The sequence below is a fragment of the Cherax quadricarinatus genome, chromosome 7, assembly GCF_038502225.1.
Source record: "Cherax quadricarinatus isolate ZL_2023a chromosome 7, ASM3850222v1, whole genome shotgun sequence".
Classification (NCBI taxonomy): domain Eukaryota; kingdom Metazoa; phylum Arthropoda; class Malacostraca; order Decapoda; family Parastacidae; genus Cherax; species Cherax quadricarinatus.
In genome coordinates, this window is record NC_091298.1 from 64803186 (window position 1) to 64827457 (window position 24272).

Sequence of the window (24272 nt, forward strand, 5' to 3'; positions counted from 1 at the left end):
TCTTGTCGGTATTGTATACCTGTCTTGCACTACTTTGTATAGGACTGATGAAGTCACTGTGACAAAATGTTACCTCAATAGAAGTTACAAAAGTGTCTCGTTCTTCAGTTTGACTGTTTTCTAAATCATTGACATAGCAAGAGCTAAACGTCCTGGGTACTGCACCAGGTTGTGAAGGCTCATGGTCGTGAGTCACCCGCGCCTAGACAAGACAAAGGTAACCCTGATGCTAAGGACAGTGAAAACATGTCAAAAGACATCAATGTGTATTTCAAAAAATCAAAACTAATACATCTTTCTCGTTCCATATTCTGTACATCTTTGTTTACAAGCAGTTGCTTGGCGTCAATCAACAGCCAAGCGCGGCCGTGAATGACGCCACTATAATGAGTAATCAGAAATCTAGAAATGATAAGCGATGACAGGAACAATGTTACCACACAGGACAATAACCCAAACACTGGAGCACTATAACTATCATACACAATAGATCATCTTATAGTGCTCACACTATACATTAGAAAAATCTTTTACTGCTGACTATGGTGACTGAGATCTGTAGTTACATTTCTCTGAGGAAATTTTAATTTCACTTCACTACAGATGCTGTTAAATTCTCTCGTGACTGCTGTCAGAACCTATCTAAAATATTTTCAGTGAAATTCAGTTACCTTGCTTCGAAGGTATCTTGTGCTCGTGACCCATACGGGTTCACCTCTTTATAATAACTGAAGCCATTATTCGAGTTTTATTAAAACTCTGTAAACGAATGTCTGAAATACTCTCTCATTGTTAACATCTTCAAGATTACCTTGTCCAGAAAGCTCTTCAAGGAATTATCATTGTTTTTCCCTGCCTTGGAGAGTTTGATTAACGACTATTTCCCAGTCTTGTATTGATTCTTCGAAGTTAAGGTCTTCCTCTGTGGATATTTTTTCCTTTAATCTCGTTTTACTCTTACAGTAATCCAGACCACACACAGGTTCACTCAACTCTCACAAACGCACTAAATGGCCCAATTATGGACCTTATTCTCTCATCTCTGAAGATATTTGATCAATATCCGACCTTTTCTTCCTCCCTAAGTCCAAGTATCCTGGAAACAGTGCTGAATCTACTGATTAGTTTCTTACCATTCATAAACTCAAGGTCATAATACCTGTGACCTGAAATAGATGTTTGGACGAGGTCACAGGAACAGTGTTGAGATATGTTTCAATAAAACTTATCTCGCCAAAATCTGTTAAATATTATGTATATAAAAAGTAACTTTGAATTGACTATTTTTTTTTAAGCATCTCGAGTAATTATCTGAACACAAATTCATTTCAAAATATTTAACTCTTATTAATGACCAGTAGTTCTCTTTCATGTAACCCAGTGGAATCGGCACCCAGGATGGACAAGATACACGATCATCGAAGTCAGATGAAATGTTACAGTACTCTGAGTGCGATACAAAACAGAGGAACGACTTATCGCTGAGTTCAGATACTTCAACAACGCTGCACGAAAAAAACTCAAAAGGGATGTGTCGCTTGTTAAAGTCCTTCCCTTATAGAGCTCGACACTTGCACTAACACAGAGGACATTGTAAATTTTTCTTTCAAAACTCGTTCACCATCCAGTCAACAGTTCGTGATACACCATTCTCTTGTCTTGAAGCTAGCTGTGTCGACACTGGAGGTGTGTTCCAGGCGGATTTACAACATGGATGTGGATATGATAGTACTACACACACTGTCCGCCGCGTCAGTATCTGGGGTCCACGACGGCTAGCTGCCACCTCCAGCGCTTCCATGGCTAAATAACTCGCCATTGAGTATGTATGATCTTCACACAGTTCACTTCAACAGCATGAAGGTCAGGAGCAATGCGAGGCAGAAATGATTGTGACGAGAAAGTAAGACTTCAAAAGATGTGAAGATGGTGCCATCATGGTCGTCTCTGCTCCCACACACTCCAGTGGCCACCGGGAAAGGTCCCCGATGCAGCAATGATAAAAAATTTATTCAGTATCGACACTTGTTGCTAAGACATGACAGCGAGAAGCTCTTAAGACGAGAGTTGGAGAAGCGGCATCGGCGGTGTCCTAGACCTCAGACAGCTTGTCGGGGTCGTAAACACTGGGAAGGTTGGCGTTATTGAAGTTAAGCAAATCTGGAGACTTGGTAACTACTGCTGCTCTCCCTCTGTGGTAAGATGCGTCGTACTCCTGCAACACAAGATCAACACATCAGAGGGGCGTGATGCAAGTGGTTGAAAAACGAGACTGAGAATAATACAGAAAGGTTGCGCCAGCCAGTGGCTTCTTTCAGTCCGTTACAGAGACGAACGATAGAAGATGAATCTAAGATATTCAGCCTGGAGTAGACTCCACGATGAGAGACTAATTGCCTCAAACTACTAATCATCCGCCGTAATTCTCTGTTCTGGACCGAAGAGCCACTGGCTTCGAAACCTTGCTATAATAAACATTCTTAAATATTGCACAAGTTTCATTTTTCAACATCAGAGGACAATCAAAGAATTAAGAAACCTGGGGGGGGGGGTCCAGGGGTCAACGCTCCCGCGGCCCAGTCTTTGACCAGGACTCGCGGTGGATCAGGGCCTGATCAACTAGGCTGTTACTGCTGACCGCACGTCAATCAACGTATGAACCACAGCCCGGCTGATCAGGTACTGAGTTTAGGTGTCTGTCCAGCTCCATCTTGAAAGCAGCCAGGAGTCTATTGGTAATCCCTCTTATGCTTCAAGAGCTTTGCCTTGATGCAATGAAGGCCTCTTACCCATGGAATTAGTTACCCCTTTCCCTTCCTCGGATCAAGCTTTATATACCCAGGGGTTATATTCCTTCAGGATATGCCACTTCCCCATTAAAGTGACCGTCAGCTCACCCAGAGTCTACTGCCGAAGAATGTGGCTCGTTCTCTCTTCTTAGCTAGGAAGTCGTTCTCCATCAACCATCTATGTTCTCTACATTCTTCTACGTTAGGCCGTTTGCTGAAAAAAAAGAAAGTCAATGCAAGGAAGACTCGAAACTCATCAAAGGTATATACTGGATTAAATGGTCCATTTGCCTACATATATGAAGACAGTTCCGTCCACCAGGGACTATCATCACTTAAAGACCTCTTATCTGTGGCTCCTCAGTGTTGAGTTCCTGCAAGTTTCAGCTACGTAAAACCTGTCAACTTCCCCAGTGGATCGTGTAGATGGCAGCACTGTCATTGAATGTGGGTTTCTTTAAATTGTTTGACTTATTGTTGTCTTGTTGACAGCTAGAACTCTGTCTGCTGGTGTCGGGGTCTTGTCTGGCAGTGTCTAGTATTTTCTCTTTTCCTGCAGTCAGTCATGGTTTTGGGGACAACAATAATGAACCTTAAATTTGCTGTCCCTGAAACCATGACTGACTGCAGGAAGAAAAAATACTAGACACTGCCAGACAAGATCCCGACCCCAGCAGGCAGAGTTCTAGCTGACAACAATAACAGTCTCTACACCATAAACAATTTAAAGAAAGCGACATTCAAAGACAGTGCTGCCATCTACATGGTCCCTGGGAAAGTTATGACAGGTTTTACGTAGCTGAAACTTGCAGGAACCTCAACATTGAGGCACCACAGATATGAACAATGACTAATTCACAGCAACACAGAACCTTCTCATCTTTTACAACACTAAACTTATCAAGAAAGTAGACATGAAAACTGTATTGGAATCTACTCTGGTAACCAGGTCTACCACCACCACACAAATTAGGATCATTACACATTTCAGACACTGGCGAGACTTATTCTCACCAGACACAGCATTGATATTATGTAAAATTAAGTCTGCTGACTGACCACTTAGCAGAGTAACAGTACTACAGGTCACATCACATCTCTACACCTCGTCTCACGTCTCTCCATTACATATAAATTTTCATTCATTTCTCTGTACACCCTGGTAGTCGAAATTTCCGAAAGCCACAGACTCCACATTGTCTTACTAACTTATAGGTTGAAAAGCAAATTTCTTACTCTGGGAGCAAGACGAACATGAACAATTACACTTTATTCTGCCACTGGACCTTTTTTTAATCCTAATACAGTCTATTCCTGGTGAGGGGCACTGGATCTGTGCTCCAAGTCTGACTTAAGCCTGAATGCCCCCCACATGTTTGGGGTTCGAATGCTGGAATTGGGTAAAAACACACTTCGGACGGCTGGTAACTTATAATTATGGGTACTATAGGAGTGCCAAGCATGACCTGTCTTTCTCTCTCTAACGTCTCAACTTGAACTGTTATATCATGACTGTAGGGCGAGTAGCATTCAAACATCATGCTATAGTCAGCAGAATGACTCAATGATGGTCAGTGATCACGTAAGATGGTGAATTAATAACGGTTGGTATGAGTTGCATACTACTGAGAGCTCGGTGACACTAACATATGGCATCCCGACATACAGCTAATACAAACTAGAGGCAAGAGGCGTACGGCTCTGGGCTGATTCTATACAATGTCAAAATACACAACAGTTGAAAATTATAACATACATAAGGATATTATTGGGATGGAAGCTAATGTAATGGAACTTATTGTAATGCATTACAAGGTATGATATATCACAATTCACAGGAATAATGGACTTGACAGCGGGATTATACAGGAAAAGTGATAAAAAAAATTGATCAATCGATCTGTATTCATGTGATCTACGGATTCTGAGGAAGGAAATGTTTAACAGAAAAGGCAGACTTGGTGCACTCAAATCTAGACTGTTAAATCTCAGAATTCGGAGAGAACGTGAACACACAAAAATTTCTTGAATATTATTAAGTTGATATAGGAACAGACAGTTGAAATACATTTTAAACTATATTATTCATCTATACAGGTTATTTACATTTAACGCCAACTCTGCTAGGGCGACATTTACATATGCAGAATGGTTATTATCTCTGGGAGAATCAAACTCTGTTGCTGTGGTTAAGGCAGATCTGAATTGGTATTTACAAATAATACTTGAGGATTTCTCAATACCCGTCGTGTACGTAGAGAACAACATTTAGGCTGATCGTTTGACTGAGTATTAGAGGTAGAGGGTACAGAGTCAGGATGATTGTCAGAGTCTGTCACATTAGTCTGGGTAGGAACATCATTATCATTGCATACTAACTTCATATGATCTAAATGCGATTCTTTATACTGACCAGTACTAATTTCTCTAACCTTATACTTATTGCCATTGATATGTTCAACTACTCAATAAGGACCAACAAACTTTTGATCGAGCTTAGGCATTGCAGATGTTTTATTAAAGTTAGTCAGCATAACTCTCGAACCTACTTTAATTTTGGTCGGCTTTGGTCAAGTATTAGCGACTTGTATATTCTGCTGTTGATTTATGAAGTATTTCAGAGATTCTTCTAATAGCACTGAGCTAAGCTGGTATGAGTTGTTATGAATTCATCAGGGTTGTAATTTGGTTTTGAGTTATATTCTAACTTATAAGGCAAATGCTTATCTACACCTTACAACGCATAATGTGGAGTGTCACCTATAGAAGCACTGTAAGAAGAATTTATTGCATACCGAACATCAGGTATAACTTCATCTCAAGTTTCACTACTGGGATTGATAGTGGCTCTCAAGACATCAAGTACTTTCTTATTAGTTCCTTCCGCTAACCCATTACTGGCAGGATGGTGGGGAACAATGGTTGGTTTAGAGATCCTGTACAAAGTACACAAATTTTCAAGAATCTTATTACAGAATTCACCTCCATTATCGGTTACTAGGGACTTAGGAGTGGTATGCTTGCAGATTATACGTTCTTTCAATGCTTCAGCTACTGTCTCGGCAGTCTTATCTGCAAAAGTAACTAAGGCACAATACCGTGACTGGAACGATACACAAATAACCCGCACATAAAAGAGAGAAGCTTACGACGACGTTTCGGTCCGACTTGGACCATTGACAAAGTCACACAAGTCGGACCGAAACGTCGTCGTAAGCTTCTCTCTTTTCTGTGCGGGTTATTTGTGTAGCTCGCAATATCTGGTGAAATGATCTACCACAACACAGATGTTTGTTGCCCTGGAGGGAACATTGGAAATTAGTTAACAGATCTAGTGCAACTCTTTCCCATGGTTAGCTAGTAGTTGGATACACCTGGATTGGATTAGGACCATTAACACTGCCTTTATATTGCATGCAGACACTACATATCTTAACATGCTCAGAAATATCAGTTGCCAAAAGTATTTCAATCTGGCTTTTTACAGAATAATCCATACCAGGGTGCCCAGCACCTAGTACATATATCGTAAATTAGCTGTAAGGCTAGTGATTGGAATTACTAACTACTTGTCTGCTAGGAGTACCTAGCTGTGCAATACAGTAATTCTTGGTTCATGACAAAGTTACTGATGGGTGCTGGTGGCTTCACAGTCAGAATAAGATCTTCCTGGAGCAGGAACTGAATCACACCAGACCACATGGGATCTGTTCTTTGAGCATTCTTTACATCCTCGGCACTAAATGGAGGGACTGCAGTTAACATAATAACATGTCACGATAAAGCATCTGCAATTACATTTGACTTGCCAAGTAAGTGTTCAAAGGTAGGGTTGAACTCTTCAATAGTCAAAGACCATCTGGCTAACCTTCCAATAGGTTATTTGTTCTGGAATAAAGGTATCAATGGAGTATGGTCTGTCAAGACATGAACAGAGTACCGGTATATAATGTCTCGGAAGTGCTTCAAAGACCATACTACTGCTAAGGCTACTTGCTCAGTTACTGTGTAATTACATTCAGCCTTTGTAAGGACTCTGCTAGTAAATGCAACAAAGTTGTACTTGCCATCGGTCTTCTGAGCTAGTACGGCACCTATGCCACTTGAACTAGCATCAGTTGTCAGATAGAAAGGGTTAGAAAAATTTCAAAATTGGAGTAGATGTTAGCTTTTCTTTAAGAGTTTGGAATGCTCGTTCTTGACGGAAGGTCCAAACGACAGACGCATCTTTCTTGCACAACTCAGAGGAGCTGCTATAGAAGAAAAATTAGCAATGAAAGATCTATAAAAACCTGCTAAGCCCACAAAGGATCTTACGGCATCAGCAGTTTTGGGAGTTGGAAAATTTAATACTGCAGTTACTTTGGTCAGTCGTAACCCCTCTAGGAGTGACTACGTGACCAAGACATTATTTCTAATCAGAAAAATTGAAACTTAGTTTGATCTTTAAATTGGCTCCTTCAATCTTACCAAGTACTACATTGAGTCTTTTCAAGTGCATATCCACGTCTTCAGGCAACAATTACGTCATCTAAGTACATCGTAAGTGCGTTACCTATGAGGCCTCTAAAGATATCAGTTGTGAGCCTCGACAATGTCATAGGCGAAGATTGTAAACCGAAGGCCATACGGAGGAAATGATAATGACCTGTAGGAGTGGAAAATGCAGTTAGCTCTTGGTTGTCCTCGTGAAGAGGGACTTGCCAAAATCCTTGTAACAAGTCCAGGGTTGAAAAGACTTATCTCCGATGTTACGTAAAAGGTCACCAAGTACAGGAAGTGGGAAGCCATCTGGAATAGTTATCGCATTTAACTTTCCAAAGACAATCACTGGGCGCCAAGTACTGTCCTTAGGTACTAGAATCAAGGGTGAATTACTAGGTGCGACAACTCCATCAAGCATCTGATTGATCAATTCTTCGAGTTAAGCGCTCCCCAGGATAATACTAAAAAGGGGAGGGGTTGTCTAATTTCGATTCTGTTTCTTTAGGAGCTGGAGTTTACCTGGAGAGAGTTCTGGGGGTCAACGCCCCCGCGGCCCGGTCTGTGACCAAGCCTCCTGGTGGATCAGAGCCTGATCAACCAGGCTGTTACTGCTGGCTGCACACAAACCAACATACGAGCCACAGCCCAGCTGGTCAGGAACCGACTTTAGGTGCTTGTCCAGTGCCAGCTTGAAGACTGCCAGGGGTCTGTTGGTAATCCCCCTTATGTATGCTGGGAGGCAGTTGAACAGTCTCGGGCCCCTGACACTTACTGTATGGTCTCTTAACGTGCTAGTGACACCCCTGCTTTTCATTGGGGGGATGTTGCATCGTCTGCCAAGTCTTTTGCTTTCGTAGCGAGTGATTTTCGTGTGCAAGTTCGGTACTAGTCCCTCTAGGATTTTCCAGGTGTATATAATCATGTATCTCTCCCGCCTGCATTCCAGGGGATACAGGTTTAAGAACCTCAAGCGCTCCCAGTAATTGAGGAGTTTTATCTCCGTTATGCGCGCCGTGAAGGTTCTCTGTACATTTTCTAGGTCAGCAATTTCACCTGCCTTGAAAGGTGCTGTTAGTGTGCAGCAATATTCCAGCCTAGATAGAACAAGTGACCTGAAGAGTGTCATCATGGGCTTGGCATCCCTAGTTTTGAAGGTTCTCATTATCCATCCTGTCATTTTTCTAGCAGATGCGATTGATACAATGTTATGGTCCTTGAAGGCGAGATCCTCCGACATGATCACTCCCAGGTCTTTGACGTTGGTGTTTCGCTCTATTTTGTGGCCAGAATTTGTTTTGTACTCTGATGAAGATTTAATTTCCTCGTGTTTACCATATCTGAGTAACTGAAATTTCTCATCGTTGAACTTCATATTGTTTTCTGCAGCCCACTGAAAGATTTGGTTGATGTCCGCCTGGAGCCTTGCAGTGTCTGCAATGGAAGACACTGTCATGCAGATTCGGGTGTCATCTGCAAAGGAAGACACGGTGCTGTGGCTGACATCCTTGTCTATGTCGGATATGAGGATGAGGAACAAGATGGGAGCGAGTACTGTGCCTTGTGGAACAGAGCTTTTCACCGTAGCTGCCTCGGACTTTACTCTGTTGACTACTACTACTCTGTGTTCTGTTAGTGAGGAAATTATAGATCTATTGACCGACTTTTCCTGTTATTCCTTTAGCACGCATTTTGTGCGCTATTACGCCGTGGTGCTTATAAGTTTGGTACACCTTCTTGGATGTAGTAGTCAGGGTGATGGCATAATAGCCGGGTTTGTACACAATTCTCCACAGTTGGAGTTCATAGGATCCAATGTACAGCATTACACATTTCACAGCAGTCAGGGCATCCAGGAAGGTTAACATGAAGTCAAGCAAAAACATTAGAGAGAGATGCCAACTTCCAAACACCCGACAAATTAACCATATCCTTCTAAACTATTATTATAACCATGATCCTTGTGGCTTTAGTGCCTAGTTATGATTATAATAATTATAACTAAGCGCTAAATCCAGAAGGGTCATGCAGTGCTGATAACCTCCTACAATGACATATTGGAGAGAAGCAAACCATTTAATCAACACAATTCTCACTTAATCCTGTTAAATAAGACAATTTTCTCAGAAGAATCCCCCACCCTTTGAAACCAATACTTTAGGAGAAAATGGGATATACTAAATATTCTGACAAAACCTTTTTCTACACAGGGAAGAGTGCGCCAACTTCCAACCAGGATTGTGGGACACAAAGGTCTGAAAGGACGAAAGTTTTGTTCCAACCCGTAAAAAATCACCAAACATTGGATAAATTGGAACAAAGTTGAATTATATACAGAAGGTAACCTAAAAAGAAAAACCAACTGAAGCTACCCTTATAGAAATAAAAACCCAATTTCAAAATCTCATCAGGGAACTGGATTCCAGATGTACATTCCTTATTTAGTTTTAAAGATTCCAACACCCTCGTCCCACACACCAGTGATAACCAACTCTCACACAACAAGGAGGCAGCGGCTCTGCAACACATCTCTTGGCCCATGCTGGGTAGGTTTTAACTCTTGTCTCTCGACCAGCTACTCTACTCCTAAATTACCCCATACGCATGTAGTTCTTTCTCTAAGAATTCGCTAATATGAACTCAGTCGTAATAAAAGACTGTTGAATAAACAAAGGTTGACCAGTTAATATTGGAACCAGAGTTAGAGCCTCCCGTCCCTTTGTATATCCATACACTAAATATACTTAAAAGAATCTCCAACTTCGGTTCACTGATCCTAAAGGACTCCAGACCCCTAGAAATGCAGGCCTAACTTTCATCCCTCACCTATTATTTGACCTCTACGGGTATACCCCTTTCCCAGTGAACATTAGCTGCAGTTACCTGGGGTCTCTCTTGAAGATGAGCATGAGAAAACGTATAGCTTCTTGTGTGGTGTTGGCTGCCAGGTTCTCAAACCTGTACCTCACGAACTGGATGTTAGCCTTGGTCTCGTCTTCGTCCTCCCCTCTGAAGGCGCTGGTGCCAGAGAGCAGGAGATAGGCGAGAGTGCCCAGGGACCAGATGTCGGTGTTGGGGAACGCTTGCTGGTCACACAGCACTTCAGGAGCTGTGGAAGGGGGACAGGCATGAGTGACGTGGGAAGTGAATGCTGTGCTGGGGACAAGGCCGAAGAACAGACACTTGGAAGGATAAAGTTCTATTGGGACAATGTATCGTTATGTTAAGGTCGTTGAAAATGACTAAGAAGGCTTTTACAGAGCAGAATCAGCGCTGTATGACTGTTGAATTTAACACTTATATTAATTATAACAATACAGAGCAAAATAAGAGAGTAAAGAACGACTTGATAAAGCTAGTTACAGAGCGAAAAAGAACTTTACAAAGCTCTATATGACCCTTGTGGGTTTAGCACTAACTTTTGAGTGTAATAATATACCCGAGTGACGTGTGTGGGGATAGAATGATGCTGACTACTCTATCAAGAAGCTTGGCTTCCCTGGACCAAACCAGACTGCCTCTCATCCCCAGGTACTGGGTAAACCTTAGGAAGTTATCTGTTCAAAATAATGACCTTCCCTCTAAGACGGAGAGCAAGATGGCAGATGAACACTGAGACTTTAGGAAGGGTAGGGGGTGTGTAGATCAAGTGTTTACAGTGAAGATTATAGGTGAATAGTATTTACACAAGAGTAAAGAGGTTTACCTCGCATTTATGGATTTGGAAAAGGCATATAATGGGGTGGAGAGCGGAGTAATGAGGCGGACGTTGCAAGTGTATGGAGTGGTAGTTTACTGAAAGCAGTTAAGAGATTTTATGAGGTCTGTGAGGTTCAGGTTAGAGTACGTAGGAGAAAGGGAGATTGTTAATTGATGCTAACCAGTATAGTCGAGAAGTCCGCTGAGGGGCACCGTGGAACCCAGCTTGGAGACCTTCTGAGCACTGCCCAAGTCTACCAGCTTGACGTCACAGCGGCGAGTAGACGTGAGCACAACGTTGTCTGGTTGAAGGTCTAAGTGGCAGTACCCGCGCCAGTGTAGGTACGAGAGGGCGTCCAGTACCTGCAGGTGAACACGGAGTTTAGTAAACATAAGAACATAAGGGAACGTTCCATACTGCTGCTGTTTCGTATACAGTCTTCTGGTATTTTGCACGGGTGACGCAGTGATGGTATACGACACCGAAAACTTAACAAGACATACACAAATAAGACCTGAAGAAAATTGTAAATCATCTGATCTACCAGTTTCCTCAACTATCTACCGGTTTACTCACCTGAGTGACCACGATGGCCACGTGTTGTTCAGAGTATTCATACTGCATGGCCAGATACGTCAGTATATCCACACCTGACAGGGGCTCCATAATCAACACCATTACACTGCTCACACTGCAATAGGAGGGAAGACCCTGTGCAATTATATTTTGTTAAGGCTTGGGATACAAAAATTGTTTTTACATAGAACTTGGGCGATGTTATGGTTACATAAATAAATTTTATATAGAACGTAAAAACGTTTTATTATTATTATTAAAGATTCGCCGGTATTCTCCCGGCCCAGGCCTTTTCCAAGTGGTGGCCCGGCCTTGGCTCCCTCTTTAGGGAGTGTCTGAGACCTAAGTCTCCCATGGGAGGAGGCACAAGTACCTCCTCATCTTTGGGACCAACTGTCCCCAGGCCTAGCCATAAGCTAGGCCTCTCTGGTCTGCCATCCCCGCCACAAGGGGGCAAATGGGAATGACAGTCTTATGAGCTAAAGGCTCGGGCTCAGGCACCTACCCTACCCTAGAAGGGTTAGGCATGGTGTCGATGTTAAAAACGTTTTTTTTTTTTTTGGGTACAATATTTTTTTAGGTAGAACTTTAAGGCAGGCACGTCATAGGTATGTAAACTACATTATACGGATTTAACGAATGGTAAACCAATCAAAGGGGGGGAGGGCGGTATTTTTGGTGGGGTGTGCACACAAAATTTAAAAAAACAAAATGAATTAGTTAATTTTTCCTCCAAAAATAGTCCTAAAATCTGACTTCAGCACAACAATGTGATTTATTTGTAAGAAAACGTGAAAAATAATTTTTTTTACACTAAGAACAATAAAGGCTGGTTGTAAAAAAAGCACTTAAGGGGACCAACTAATTGAAAAACAGCTATTAGTGCTCACTGCACGAAGAATCGAACGTGGGATCAACTAGTTTTATAGCCTAGTGGAAGGTCCGTTACACCGGCACAGTTGAGATAGTTTCTGAAGGTTTACGTTGGGAAGGGAGAAGGAAAGGGACCGTGTTTATGAAGGGTAACAGCTGTGTTCACAGCCTCAGAAACACCCATGAATGTGTTTACACTGAAAAGACGCCGAAACACTGCTGCTAGCCGAAAGAGACACTGGAGTTGTTTACTCACTCACCCGTCCGTATCACTACCCTACTCGCCACTACCCCACTCATTTGTCTGCCAGTCAACACTCACCATACACCCCTTCCCACACCCATACAACTCATGCGTGATGATAGAAGCAATTATTGAGCACTCTTGCATACTTCTAACCATTTCTGGTGTCTAATTTTCACATATTTCTTCTTTAACACAATCCGCCCGGCAGCGCTCTATGACCCTGGTGAATTTAGAGCTTAGTTCCGAGTCCAATAATAAGCTAATAATCCGCACATAGGAAAGAGAAGCTTACTACGACATTTCTGTCCGACCTGGGCAATTTACGAAGTCACTAACACAGAAGGTTAGGTAAGGTACGTCGGGAAACTGGACAAGTGTTTCTTGAAGAGAGTAATAGTCATATGATGACCCACAGCTGGAGCTTTTGGTTATCTGACCGAGGCCTTCCACTGGCTTACCCTTCCACCCCTTTAAAAAGCATAGAATTAGATTCATATACCTTTAACTCAAGAGAGGGAGTCAGTATATACAGGCGAGCTAGACAGGGACGGGACCAAGAGAGGAAGAACAAGTGGTAAGGGTGGTGGTGGAATAATACAGAGAATCTTTACCTCTCAGTTCTCTCAGAAGTTATATCAATATCTCTTTAAGAGATATATATGCCTCCTTCAGTATTTAAAATATACTTTGAGAAGCTCTGATTCACTGTAGCGCTGTATAGCCCTTGTGGATTAGCGCTTCTTTTTGATTATAATAATCTGATTCACCGTCTTCACCTGGAGAGGGAGCATCTTTCTCTCTCTTTCAAGTTTACATATTTTCTTCTTAGGGGAATGTGCCTTGAACATACCTCAAGGTACTCACCTATAAGCCTCGTAGAGTTGAACAATCCTCTCGTGTCTGAGGAACTTGGCTACCTCGTACTCCTCCCTGGCAGTGTAGTCAGTCTCCTTGTTCTCCAGCACCTTGGCCACGAACTGGCGTTGATCGTCCGATCTGACGCACTTCAAGATGACGGAGAACCTGCCTCGGGAGATCTCGGCCACAACGTTGTATTTCCTCACCTAATAACAACGAAATGATTAGTACTGTGGTCTCGTCACGGACGTGCTCCTTGTAAAGCCATCCTATTGTAACCTCCATGGCAGGGCCTTCCCCACACACACGCCAGCCAGGGCACTTCCCCCCACATACGCCAGCCAGGGCACTTCCCCCCACATACGCCAGCCAGGGCACTTCCCCCCACATACGCCAGCCAGGGCACTTCCCCACGCACACGCCAGCCAGGGCACTTCCCCACGCACACGCCAGCCAGGGCATTTCCCCAAACACACGCCAGCCAGGGCACTTCCCCACACACACGCCAGCCAGGGCACTTCCCCACACACGCCAGCCAGGGCACTTCCCCACACACGCCAGCAAGGGCACTTCCCCACACACACGCCAGCAAGGGCACTTACCCAGACACACGCCAGCCAGGGCACTTCCCCACACACACGCCAGCCAGGGCACTTCCCCACACACACGCCAGCCAGGGCACTTACCCACACACACGCCAGCCAGGGCACTTACCCACACACACGCCAGCCAGGTCACTTACCCACACACACGCCAGCCAGGGCACTTACCCACACACACGCCAGCCAGGGCACTTACCCACACACACGCCAGCCAGGGCACTTACCCACACACACGCCAGCCAGGACACTTACCCACACGCACGCCAGCCAGGGCACTTACCCACACACACGCCAGCCAGGGCACTTACCCACAAACACGCCAGCCAGGGCACTTACCCACACACACACGCCAGCCAGGGCACTTCCCCAAACACACACGCCAGCCAGGGCACTTCCCCACACACACGCCAGCCAGGGCACTTCCCCACACACACACGCCAGCCAGGGCACTTCCCCACACACACACGCCAGCCAGGGCACTTCCCCACACACACACGCCAGCCAGGGCACTTCCCCCCACACACACGCCAGCCAGGGCACTTCCCCCCACACACACGCCAGCCAGGGCACTTCCCCACACACACGCCAGCTAGGGCACTTACCCACACACACGCCAGCCAGGGCACTTCCCAACACACACACACACACACACACACCAGCCAGGGTACTTCCACACACACACACCAGCCAGGGCACTTCCCCACACACACACACACACACACACACCAGCCAGGGTACTTCCACACACACACACGCCTGGTCACAGACCGGGCCGCGGGGGCGTTGACCCCCGAAACTCTCTCCAGGTAAACTCCAGGTAAACACACACACACCAGCCAGGGAACTTCCCCCCCCCCCACACACACACCAGCCAGGGTACTTCCCGACACACACACCAGCAAGGGCACTTCCCCCCACACACACACACACACCAGCCAGGGCACTTCCCCACACACACACCAGCCAGGGCACTTCCCCCCCACACACACCAGCCAGGGCACTTCGCCCCACACACACCCGCCAGGGCACTTCCCCACACACACACATTAGCCAGGGCACTTCCCCCCACACACACCAGCCAGGATATTTCCCCACACACACACACACACACACACACACACACACCAGCCAGGGCACTTCCCCACACACACACCAGCCAGGGTACTTCCACACACACACGCCAGCCAGGGCACTTCCCCACACACACACGCCAGCCAGGGCACTTCCCCCCCACACACACACACCAGCCAGGGCACTTCCCCACACACACACACCAGCCAGGGCACTTCCCCACACACACACGCCAGCCAGGGCACTTCCCCCCCACACACACACACCAGCCAGGGCACTTCCCCACACACACACACCAGCCAGGGCACTTCCCCACACCAGAAGCACATTTTGAGCCCATTTCAGTAATTATATTCAATAACAGTCGTTAACTGCAATCAAAAACGAGTTGACCATTCACAAGAAAGCTCTAAATCCACAGGGGATCATAAACCACCTGGGAAACTAGAAGGTAATCACGTTCAATTAGAGAAAAATAGGTCAAATTCCCTGGATCAAGAGCCCCTCACTATCATGATTAGTAAGGACACTCAAGGTGGTGACAAATATAGATTGATTTATATGGAACAACAAATCTGTTAATTTTTAAGAATAAGGAATCAAGAAGTCTTGGTGCTGGCAAGGGGCTCTTAATCCGAGGAACTGGAGGTCAGAGTCGTACCTGAAGCTGCGCATTATCTCCAGTCTTGAGCTTGACGGGATCTTTCTCCTTGGAATAATCCAGCTCCAGTTTCTCCAGCCAGGGGAGGACCATCCTGCCCCTCTCAGTCACCTTCTGCAGGTAGCGCATCCCCTTACCCAGTTCCACTTTAATGGCTCCTGTAAGTGGTAATTAAGTGTTACTCATGCCTATGAATGTACTCGGGAAAACACCCCATAAACTTCACAGATCCGGGAGTTTACCGTCTCATAAATAAGAGTAATAACAATAGCAATAATAATATAGTAATAATAGTGGTAACATTTGTAACGGTAACATAGTAACTGATAAATAATTGGTATACAATAATGGGAAGGTGATGAGTTTGTAACACTTGGGTGTCCTTAATGGTGATCAATGTTGTCCAGCAGGCAAATACCTTTGTATTGGACTAACCAAGCCTGCTAGGCTGGCGAAACGTTTCCCAAAATATTGTGATGTAGTCCAGCTGGGCTTGTGAGGTCTCTGGGGAGACCTAATTTAACCAATTATATGGTCACACCTTGCCTTGGCAAACGTCTGTAGCCACGCCCACGTCTGAGGTCTTTTGTTCTTGACGCCTCAGACCTAGGCGTCAGGTCGTACACGTGGTTGTGGAGGGTGCTTGGACCACCATAAAAGCCCAAGGAAGAGCTGAGTAGGGAGATTGGAGCGGAGCTGCTGCTGGGGCGCAGAGCTCCTGAGCAGAAGATTCGAGTGGAGCTGCTGTTGGGGTGCAGAGCTCCTGAGCATAGACTTCGAGAGGAGCTGCTGCTGGGGTGCAGGGCTCGGGAGAAGGCTGCTGAAGTCTCTGGAGGAGACTGTTGGAGGCATTGGGCAGAGTACTGGCTTGGCGCCTTACTCGTGCTGTATAGGTCTTGGGACCTGTGGCTTAGTTCCTGTAGTGAACTGTCCTCTGAACTACATTGTAAGTTATATTCTGTTTCGCCAAGCTAATTGTATTCCCTGTCTCACTGCTTATGTGTACCACCCCATTTATCTAAACCCCAATGTACTCCTGTTCCCAAATATATTATTGTACAAGGACTTAATAATAAACTGTGTTTGAGTAGAATAGTAATATTCACTGTCCCTGTTATTTTCTCCATTTATTTATGTTTAGTTAAAGTAGTGAGAGGGTGAGTAGTGTAGTGTGGCGGGTAGAGTAATGAGAGGTGAAGGTGTAGTTACCAGTGACCTCACATTACCTACCTCCGCACTCATCCCTCCTACTGCCTCGCCTGTCCCCTACCCTCTGACTCCCCCCGCTTACCCCCATATTCCCCTAATCATTACCCCCCTACATGACAATATTGCTATTATCAAGATCATCAAAAACTGCGATTCTTTTAATGGTAAATAAAACAAGGAAGGTAGGTAGGAAGATTGGTAGGTAGGTAGGAAGATTGGTAGGTAGGTAGGAAGATTGGTAGGTAGGTAGGAAGATTGGTAGGTAGGTAGGAAGATTGGTAGGTAGCAAGGAAGGTAGGAAGATTGGTAGGTAGCAAGGTAGGTAGGAAGATTGGTAGGTAGCAAGGTAGGTAGGAAGATTGGTAGGTAGCAAGACTGGTAGGCTGGTAGGTAGCAAGACTGGTAGGTAGCAAGACTGGTTGGTAGCAAGACTGGTAGGCTGGTAGGTAGCAAGACTGGTAGGTAGCAAGACTGGTAGGTAGCAAGACTGGTAAGCAGCAAGACTGGTAGGCAGCAAGACAGGCCTACCTGCAGGGAGGGTTCTGCTGGAGGCAGAAGAGGCTGAGAACTCTGCCCAGGTAGGAAGATTGGTAGGTAGCAAGGTAGGTAGGAAGATTGGTAGGTAGCAAGACTGGTAGGCTGGTAGGTAGCAAGACTGGTAGGTAGCAAGACTGGTTGGTAGCAAGACTGGTAGGCAGCAAGACTGGTAGGCAGCAAGACAGGCCTACCTGCAGTGAGGGTTCTGCTGGAGGCAGAAGAGGCTGAGAACTCTGCCCAGCCCATAAAGTTCTTGGCTGCTACTCGGTACTGGTGGACACTCTCTGGTGCCAGACCACTGACAAGGTAGAACTCGTGGTCTATATTCTCGGCGCAGGTCTGCCACTCCGTCTCTCCTGTTGACAGGTGTCAATCATTAGTACTTCCCCTCTGACAGGTGCCAATCATTAGTACTTCCCCTCTGACAGGTGTCAATCATTAGTACTTCCCCTCTGACAGGTGCCAATCATTAGTACTTCCCCTCTGACAGGTGCCAATCATTAGTACTTCCCCTCTGACAGGTGTCAATCATTAGTACTTCCCCTCTGACAGGTGCCAATCATTAGTACTTCCCCTCTGACAGGTGCCAATCATTAGTACTTCCCCTCTGACAGGTGTCAATCATTAGTACTTCCCCTCTGACAGGTGCCAATCATTAGTACTTCCCCTCTGACAGGTGCCAATCATTAGTACTTCCCCTCTGACAGGTGTCAATCATTAGTACTTCCCCTCTGACAGGTGCCAATCATTAGTACTTCCCCTCTGACAGGTGCCAATCATTAGTACTTCCCCTCTGACAGGTGTCAATCATTAGTACTTCCCCTCTGACAGGTGTCAATCATTAGTACTTCCCCTCTGACAGGTGCCAATCATTAGTACTTCCCCTCTGACAGGTGCCAATCATTAGTACTTCCCCTCTGACAGGTGTCAATCATTAGTACTTCCCCTCTGACAGGTGCCAATCATTAGTACTTCCCCTCTGACAGGTGCCAATCATTAGTACTTCCCCTCTGACAGGTGCCAATCATTAGTACTTCCCCTCTGACAGGTGCCAATCATTAGTACTTCCCCTCTGACAGGTGCCAATCATTAGTACTTCCCCTCTGACAGGTGCCAATCATTAGTACTTCCCCTCTGACAGGTGCCAATCATTAGTACTTCCCCTCTGACAGGTGCCAATCATTAGTACTTCCCCTCTGACAGGTGCCAATCATTAGTACTTCCCCTCTGACAGGTGCCAATCATTAGTACTTCCCCTCTGACAGGTGCCAATCATTAGTACTTCCCCTCTGACAGGTGCCAATCATTAGTACTTCCCCTCTGACAGGTGCCAATCATTAGTACTTCCCCTCTGACAGGTGCCAATCATTAGTACTTCCCCTCTGACAGGTGCCAATCATTAGTACTTCCCCTCTGACAGGTGCCAATCATTAGTACTTCCCCTCTGACAGGTGCCAATCATTAGTACTTCCCCTCTGACAGGTGTCAATCATTAGTACTTCCCCTCTGACAGGTGCCAATCATTAGTACTTCCCCTCTGACAGGTGCCAATCATTAGTACTTCCCCTCTGACAGGTGCCAATCATTAGTACTTCCCCTCTGACAGGTGCCAATCATTAGTACTTCCCCTCTGACATGTGCCAATCATTAGTACTTCCCCTCTGACAGGTGTCAATCATTAGTACTTCCCCTCTGACAGGTGTCAATCATTAGTACTTCCCCTCTGACAGGTGTCAATCATTAGTTCTTCCCCTCTGACAGGTGTCAATCATTAGTACTTCCCCTCTGACAGGTGTCAATCATTAGTACTTCCCCTCTGACAGGTGCCAATCATTAGTACTTCCCCTCTGACAGGTGTCAATCATTAGTACTTCCCCTCTGACAGGTGCCAATCATTAGTACTTCCCCTCTGACAGGTGCCAATCATTAGTACTTCCCCTCTGACAGGTGTCAATCATTAGTACTTCCCCTCTGACAGGTGCCAATCATTAGTACTTCCCCTCTGACAGGTGCCAATCATTAGTACTTCCCCTCTGACAGGTGTCAATCATTAGTACTTCCCCTCTGACAGGTGCCAATCATTAGTACTTCCCCTCTGACAGGTGCCAATCATTAGTACTTCCCCTCTGATAGGTGTCAATCATTAGTACTTCCCCTCTGACAGGTGTCAATCATTAGTACTTCCCCTCTGACAGGTGTCAATCATTAGTACTTTCCCTCTGACAGGTGACAATCATTAGTACTTCCCCTCTGACAGGTGCCAATCATTAGTACTTCCCCTCTGACAGGTGACAATCATTAGTACTTCCCCTCTGACAGGTGTCAATCATTAGTACTTCCCCTCTGACAGGTGACAATCATTAGTACTTCCCCTCTGACAGGTGACAATCATTAGTACTTCCCCTCTGACAGGTGTCAATCATTAGTACTTCCCCTCTGACAGGTGACAATCATTAGTACTTCCCCTCTGACAGGTGTCAATCATTAGTACTTCCCCTCTGACAGGTGACAATCATTAGTACTTCCCCTCTGACAGGTGACAATCATTAGTACTTCCCCTCTGACAGGTGTCAATCATTAGTACTTCCCCTCTGACAGGTGACAATCATTAGTACTTCCCCTCTGACAGGTGACAATCATTAGTACTTCCCCTCTGACAGGTGTCAATCATTAGTACTTCCCCTCTGACAGGTGCCAATCATTAGTACTTCCCCTCTGACAGGTGCCAATCATTAGCACTTCCCCTCTGACAGGTGCCAATCATTAGTACTTCCCCTCTGACAGATGTCAATCACTTTAAGTTGTGTTGTACATAGCTAGTTTTTTGTAGATGTCTAGTTTCTAGTTTTTGTAGACGTAAACAACACAAAATCAAGGATAAAAATCAACAATCAGAGTAACAAACACACAACAGAAATATTGTGGCACCAAACAATAACCAGAAAATTAAAACCCCATTAAATTATTACTGTAAAAAGTGTTCTGAAAGTTCCCCGAGGTCCCTACAGTCACCCCGGTAATTATAAAACCATGGGCGAGACGTGTGCGCCCCCAGTAGAAGAGCGGGTAGCCAGATTTGATCCTAAGAAGGTTAGCTTCAGATCTCTTATCAGAGGGTTTAATTGATCGAGGTCTTATGGTTATTAATTATATATAAACTATATTATTATATTCAGAAACAAGCCTTAAACCTATTCTGTAGGTTCGATCCTCCGTTCAATAAGCGTTAAATGCTACAGAAAAAACAAGAAGTGTCAGCGCTAGCGATTCTGACTTACCGTGAAGTTTTTTCTGCAGGTGATAGCACAGGACGTGAGAACCTCCGTCATCGATGGGAGGCCTCCAGCGCACCAGAGCCTCCGTGTCCGAGACCTCCGTCACCACTGGACAGTCGCAAGGGCCAGGGATGTGGCCCTGGACCAGACGGAACTTGTGGCTGGCCTCGCCCATCTGGTTCCTGGCCACCACCTTGTACAGACCCACGTCGAAGTCGTGGCACTCTGAGAACTTGAGAATGGACCGGCCAGGTACGTTCTCCATACTTATTCTCTCTGTCTCCCCCAGGATAACCTCGTTCCTGTTTGGGAATGGCAGGGAACATAGCTTTTTTTCCCATGTAACTATATACATAAGATAACGTAGTGGGGAATGTAACAAAGAACGATCATATACCTAAAATAACATAGGGAATATAGCTCTTGTTCCCAATGTGCAACAGAACGTAACATGGTAACATAGCAAGCGTTTGCTCCCACCATGTAACTATCATATAGAATATGACCAACAGTTTCCTAGTGGGAACAAAAGCGATGTTCCTGTCATTTTCTGACATTGATGCTAATATATATGTATATATATATATATATATATATATATATATATATATATATATATATATATATGTATATATATATATATATATATATATATATATATATTACAAAATAAATCTCCGATTTGTATTCATTATTGCATTGGTTTGTTAATATGGAGAACTAAACTCGCACAACGAGCGGTGAAGGCTTGATCCTCCGTCCGTATAACTTATTCAACATAAAGGATGGTGGTACGAGTGAACTGGTGGTAGCTCGGAAGGTTGTTGTAGGGATGCTGGTAGCAGGGATGGTGGTAGAAGGATGGAAAGTGATGGTGGTAGTGATAATATGAATGGTGGTAGCTGTACTCACTTGTACCACTGTACTAGTGGTTCAGGGTCCCCACTGATGACCACTGTCAGGGAGAGAGGGCACCCGTCGGTAATGGCACAGGTGTCAGGCTTCTCCCTCAGGAAGGGCGGCGTCCCGAAGCTCACTTCCTGAAGCTGGGAGACCGGGTCTTCAGTGATCGCTAGCCGGGCTGGGATCTGTCAAGGGATGTGTATGTTTTAGCAGAGATACACTAAGGGTGTGCTGCTACACTATTGTATATAACAGTTACATTGTGGGAACACCAGGGGTGTGCTGCTACACTATTCTATACGCTAGTTACATTGTGGGAACACCAGCAGTGTGCTGTTACACTATTCTATACGCTAGTTACATTGTGGGAACACCAGCAGTGTGCTGTTACACTATTCTATACGCTAGTTACATTGTGGGAACACCAGCAGTGTGCTGCTACACTATTGTATACGCTAGTTACATTGTGGGAACACCAGGGGTGTGCTGCTACACTATTCTATACGGTAGTTACATTGTGGGAACACCAGCAGTGTGTTACACTATTCTATATAATAGTTACATTGTGGGGGCAAAAACTAGCTTAGTTTCCCCTGTCACATTCCATCTGATCCCAGCCTGACCTCTAACCCCATATGATCTACGTGTATCAAAACTACCTACTTCTCTTTTGAGTCTTCTGGGCACGTCGAGAGCGCACGTCTCCATGCGTCCTCTGATGAACTTGGCCGTGCGTTTGTCCAGGATGGTCCGGCGTCGTTCATCGTCTATTTCCTCGTCCATAACGTCTGTGAAGCGACGACGTTCGTGTACCACAGGCACCCGCTGTCGTGGCGTCGTTCCAGCGTCAAGGGCGATGTTTAGGGGTCGTTTACGTCGTATCACGGCGCAATGGTGTGTAGAGGTGACGACGCGCGTTTTGTTGATATGGCGGGCAAGGACGTTATGTGACGTGTAGACAGGCAGAAACGTTCATAGACATCACGATGGTAGAAATGTTTGTCAGTGTTGAGAACAGTAGTGGATGAGGGAGAGGGGAGAATATATATATTATTTATATTATTTACAAATACGCTCGTTCAAAGAGCTTGTGTGTGTATGTATTAAGCAAATTTATATTATTTAAGAATTGTAAAAAAAGATAACCACTGGTGATTTATAACCCATTTATTTATAAATATTTTTTAATTATAAAATATTCCTATATATGTTAAGATAAACGAATTTATATGAAACTAAGGAAGTAAATTTACATAAGTTCTCACTGCTGGTATAATTTCAGTAGATAAATTCACCTACTGATGTTCGTATAATTTACGCAAGTTCATCGACACCATGCCCAGCCCTTCTAGGGTAGGGTAGGTGCCTGAGCCCGAGCTTACAGCTCACAAGACTGTCATTCCCATTAGCCCCCTTGGGGCGGGGATGACAGACCAGAGAGGCCTAGCTTGGGGCTAGGCCTGGGGACAGTTGGTCCTAAAGATGAGGAGGTACTTGTGCCTCCTCCCATGGGAGACTTAGGTCTCAGACACTCCCTAAAGAGGGAGCCAAGGCCGGGCCACCACTTGGAAAAGGCCCGGGCCGGGAGAATACCGGCTAATCTTTAATAATAAATAATTTACGCAAGTTGATGCTGCAGATGAGGCTGCTAGGACTGCAACCCTCGAGGCACAGCCACATGCTGCGATCTCCATCAGCCTCAGCCAGATTGCGCTGTTAGCTGCTGGTGCAGCGAGGCGCCCATTCCCTGATCCTGGGGATTCACGGAGCCTCTGTTGGTATGTCAGGGCGACCCACAGGGTGCCCCCTCCAGGTCTTCGGACACAGTCCAGGGAACTGAGGGTGCATATCCACCGCCTACGCTTAGGGTATCCCACCACTGCCCGGATTGTTGAACGGGCACGAGAGGAGCTCTGTGCCCATTGTGACCGAATGGTTCCGCAGCCCTTGGTGCACTACCTGTTAGACTGCCCGGCTACGATGCCCCTTCGCCGTAGACACTTCCCAATGACCCCAGTAGGGCAGACCCGAGAGAATGAGGCAGCACATCTTGTGTACTTAGCTGTCAGGGACTTGGAAACCTTACTTCCAGTCCTTGCATGTCATCCACCCCCCCGCTGAAGTTGTTGCGAGGGCCTGCTTTGGGCCTCCATTGCACTGCACCCCAGCCACTGTTAGTGCACACTGACGTTTGGTACGTCATCTGGCCATAGGGCCGGTGAGGTACCCCCCCCTTCCTGCTGAAGACCTGCCACACAGGTGCAAGTAACGATGGATGTCACTTCCCTACCCGGGGAGCCAATGCCGGGTCACCAAAATGGAAGAGACCCGGGCCGGGATTACCGGCGAATCAAATAGAATAGAATTTACGCAAGTTACCCTTGACACTGCAATACAGGGTGTTTCAAAAAGATGGACCCGATTTCAAACATTGAAATCGGGTCCATCTGTATTTTAAGTATAGCAGAAATATCTTAATTTATATACAT

The 24272-nt window shown here is 45.4% G+C and overlaps 1 protein-coding gene across 9 annotated transcripts in view; it reads right to left on the reverse strand.

The window, feature by feature from the left end:
* Nucleotides 1-252: 252 nt before the first annotated feature.
* The window catches only part of Obsc (Obscurin), a gene marked incomplete at its 5' end in the record, with an annotated part of 440143 nt that continues 416123 nt past the window's right edge, over nucleotides 253-24272 (reverse strand). For all 9 annotated transcript variants that reach the window (XM_070082639.1, XM_070082647.1, XM_070082643.1 and 6 more), the window contains 11 exon segments: nucleotides 253-2215; nucleotides 2898-3003; nucleotides 10155-10380; nucleotides 11153-11333; nucleotides 11548-11662; nucleotides 13532-13731; nucleotides 15860-16017; nucleotides 17797-17961; nucleotides 20884-21182; nucleotides 21793-21968; nucleotides 22447-22608. In XM_070082639.1, the coding sequence (XP_069938740.1) occupies nucleotides 2093-2215; nucleotides 2898-3003; nucleotides 10155-10380; nucleotides 11153-11333; nucleotides 11548-11662; nucleotides 13532-13731; nucleotides 15860-16017; nucleotides 17797-17961; nucleotides 20884-21182; nucleotides 21793-21968; nucleotides 22447-22608 (1911 nt within the window).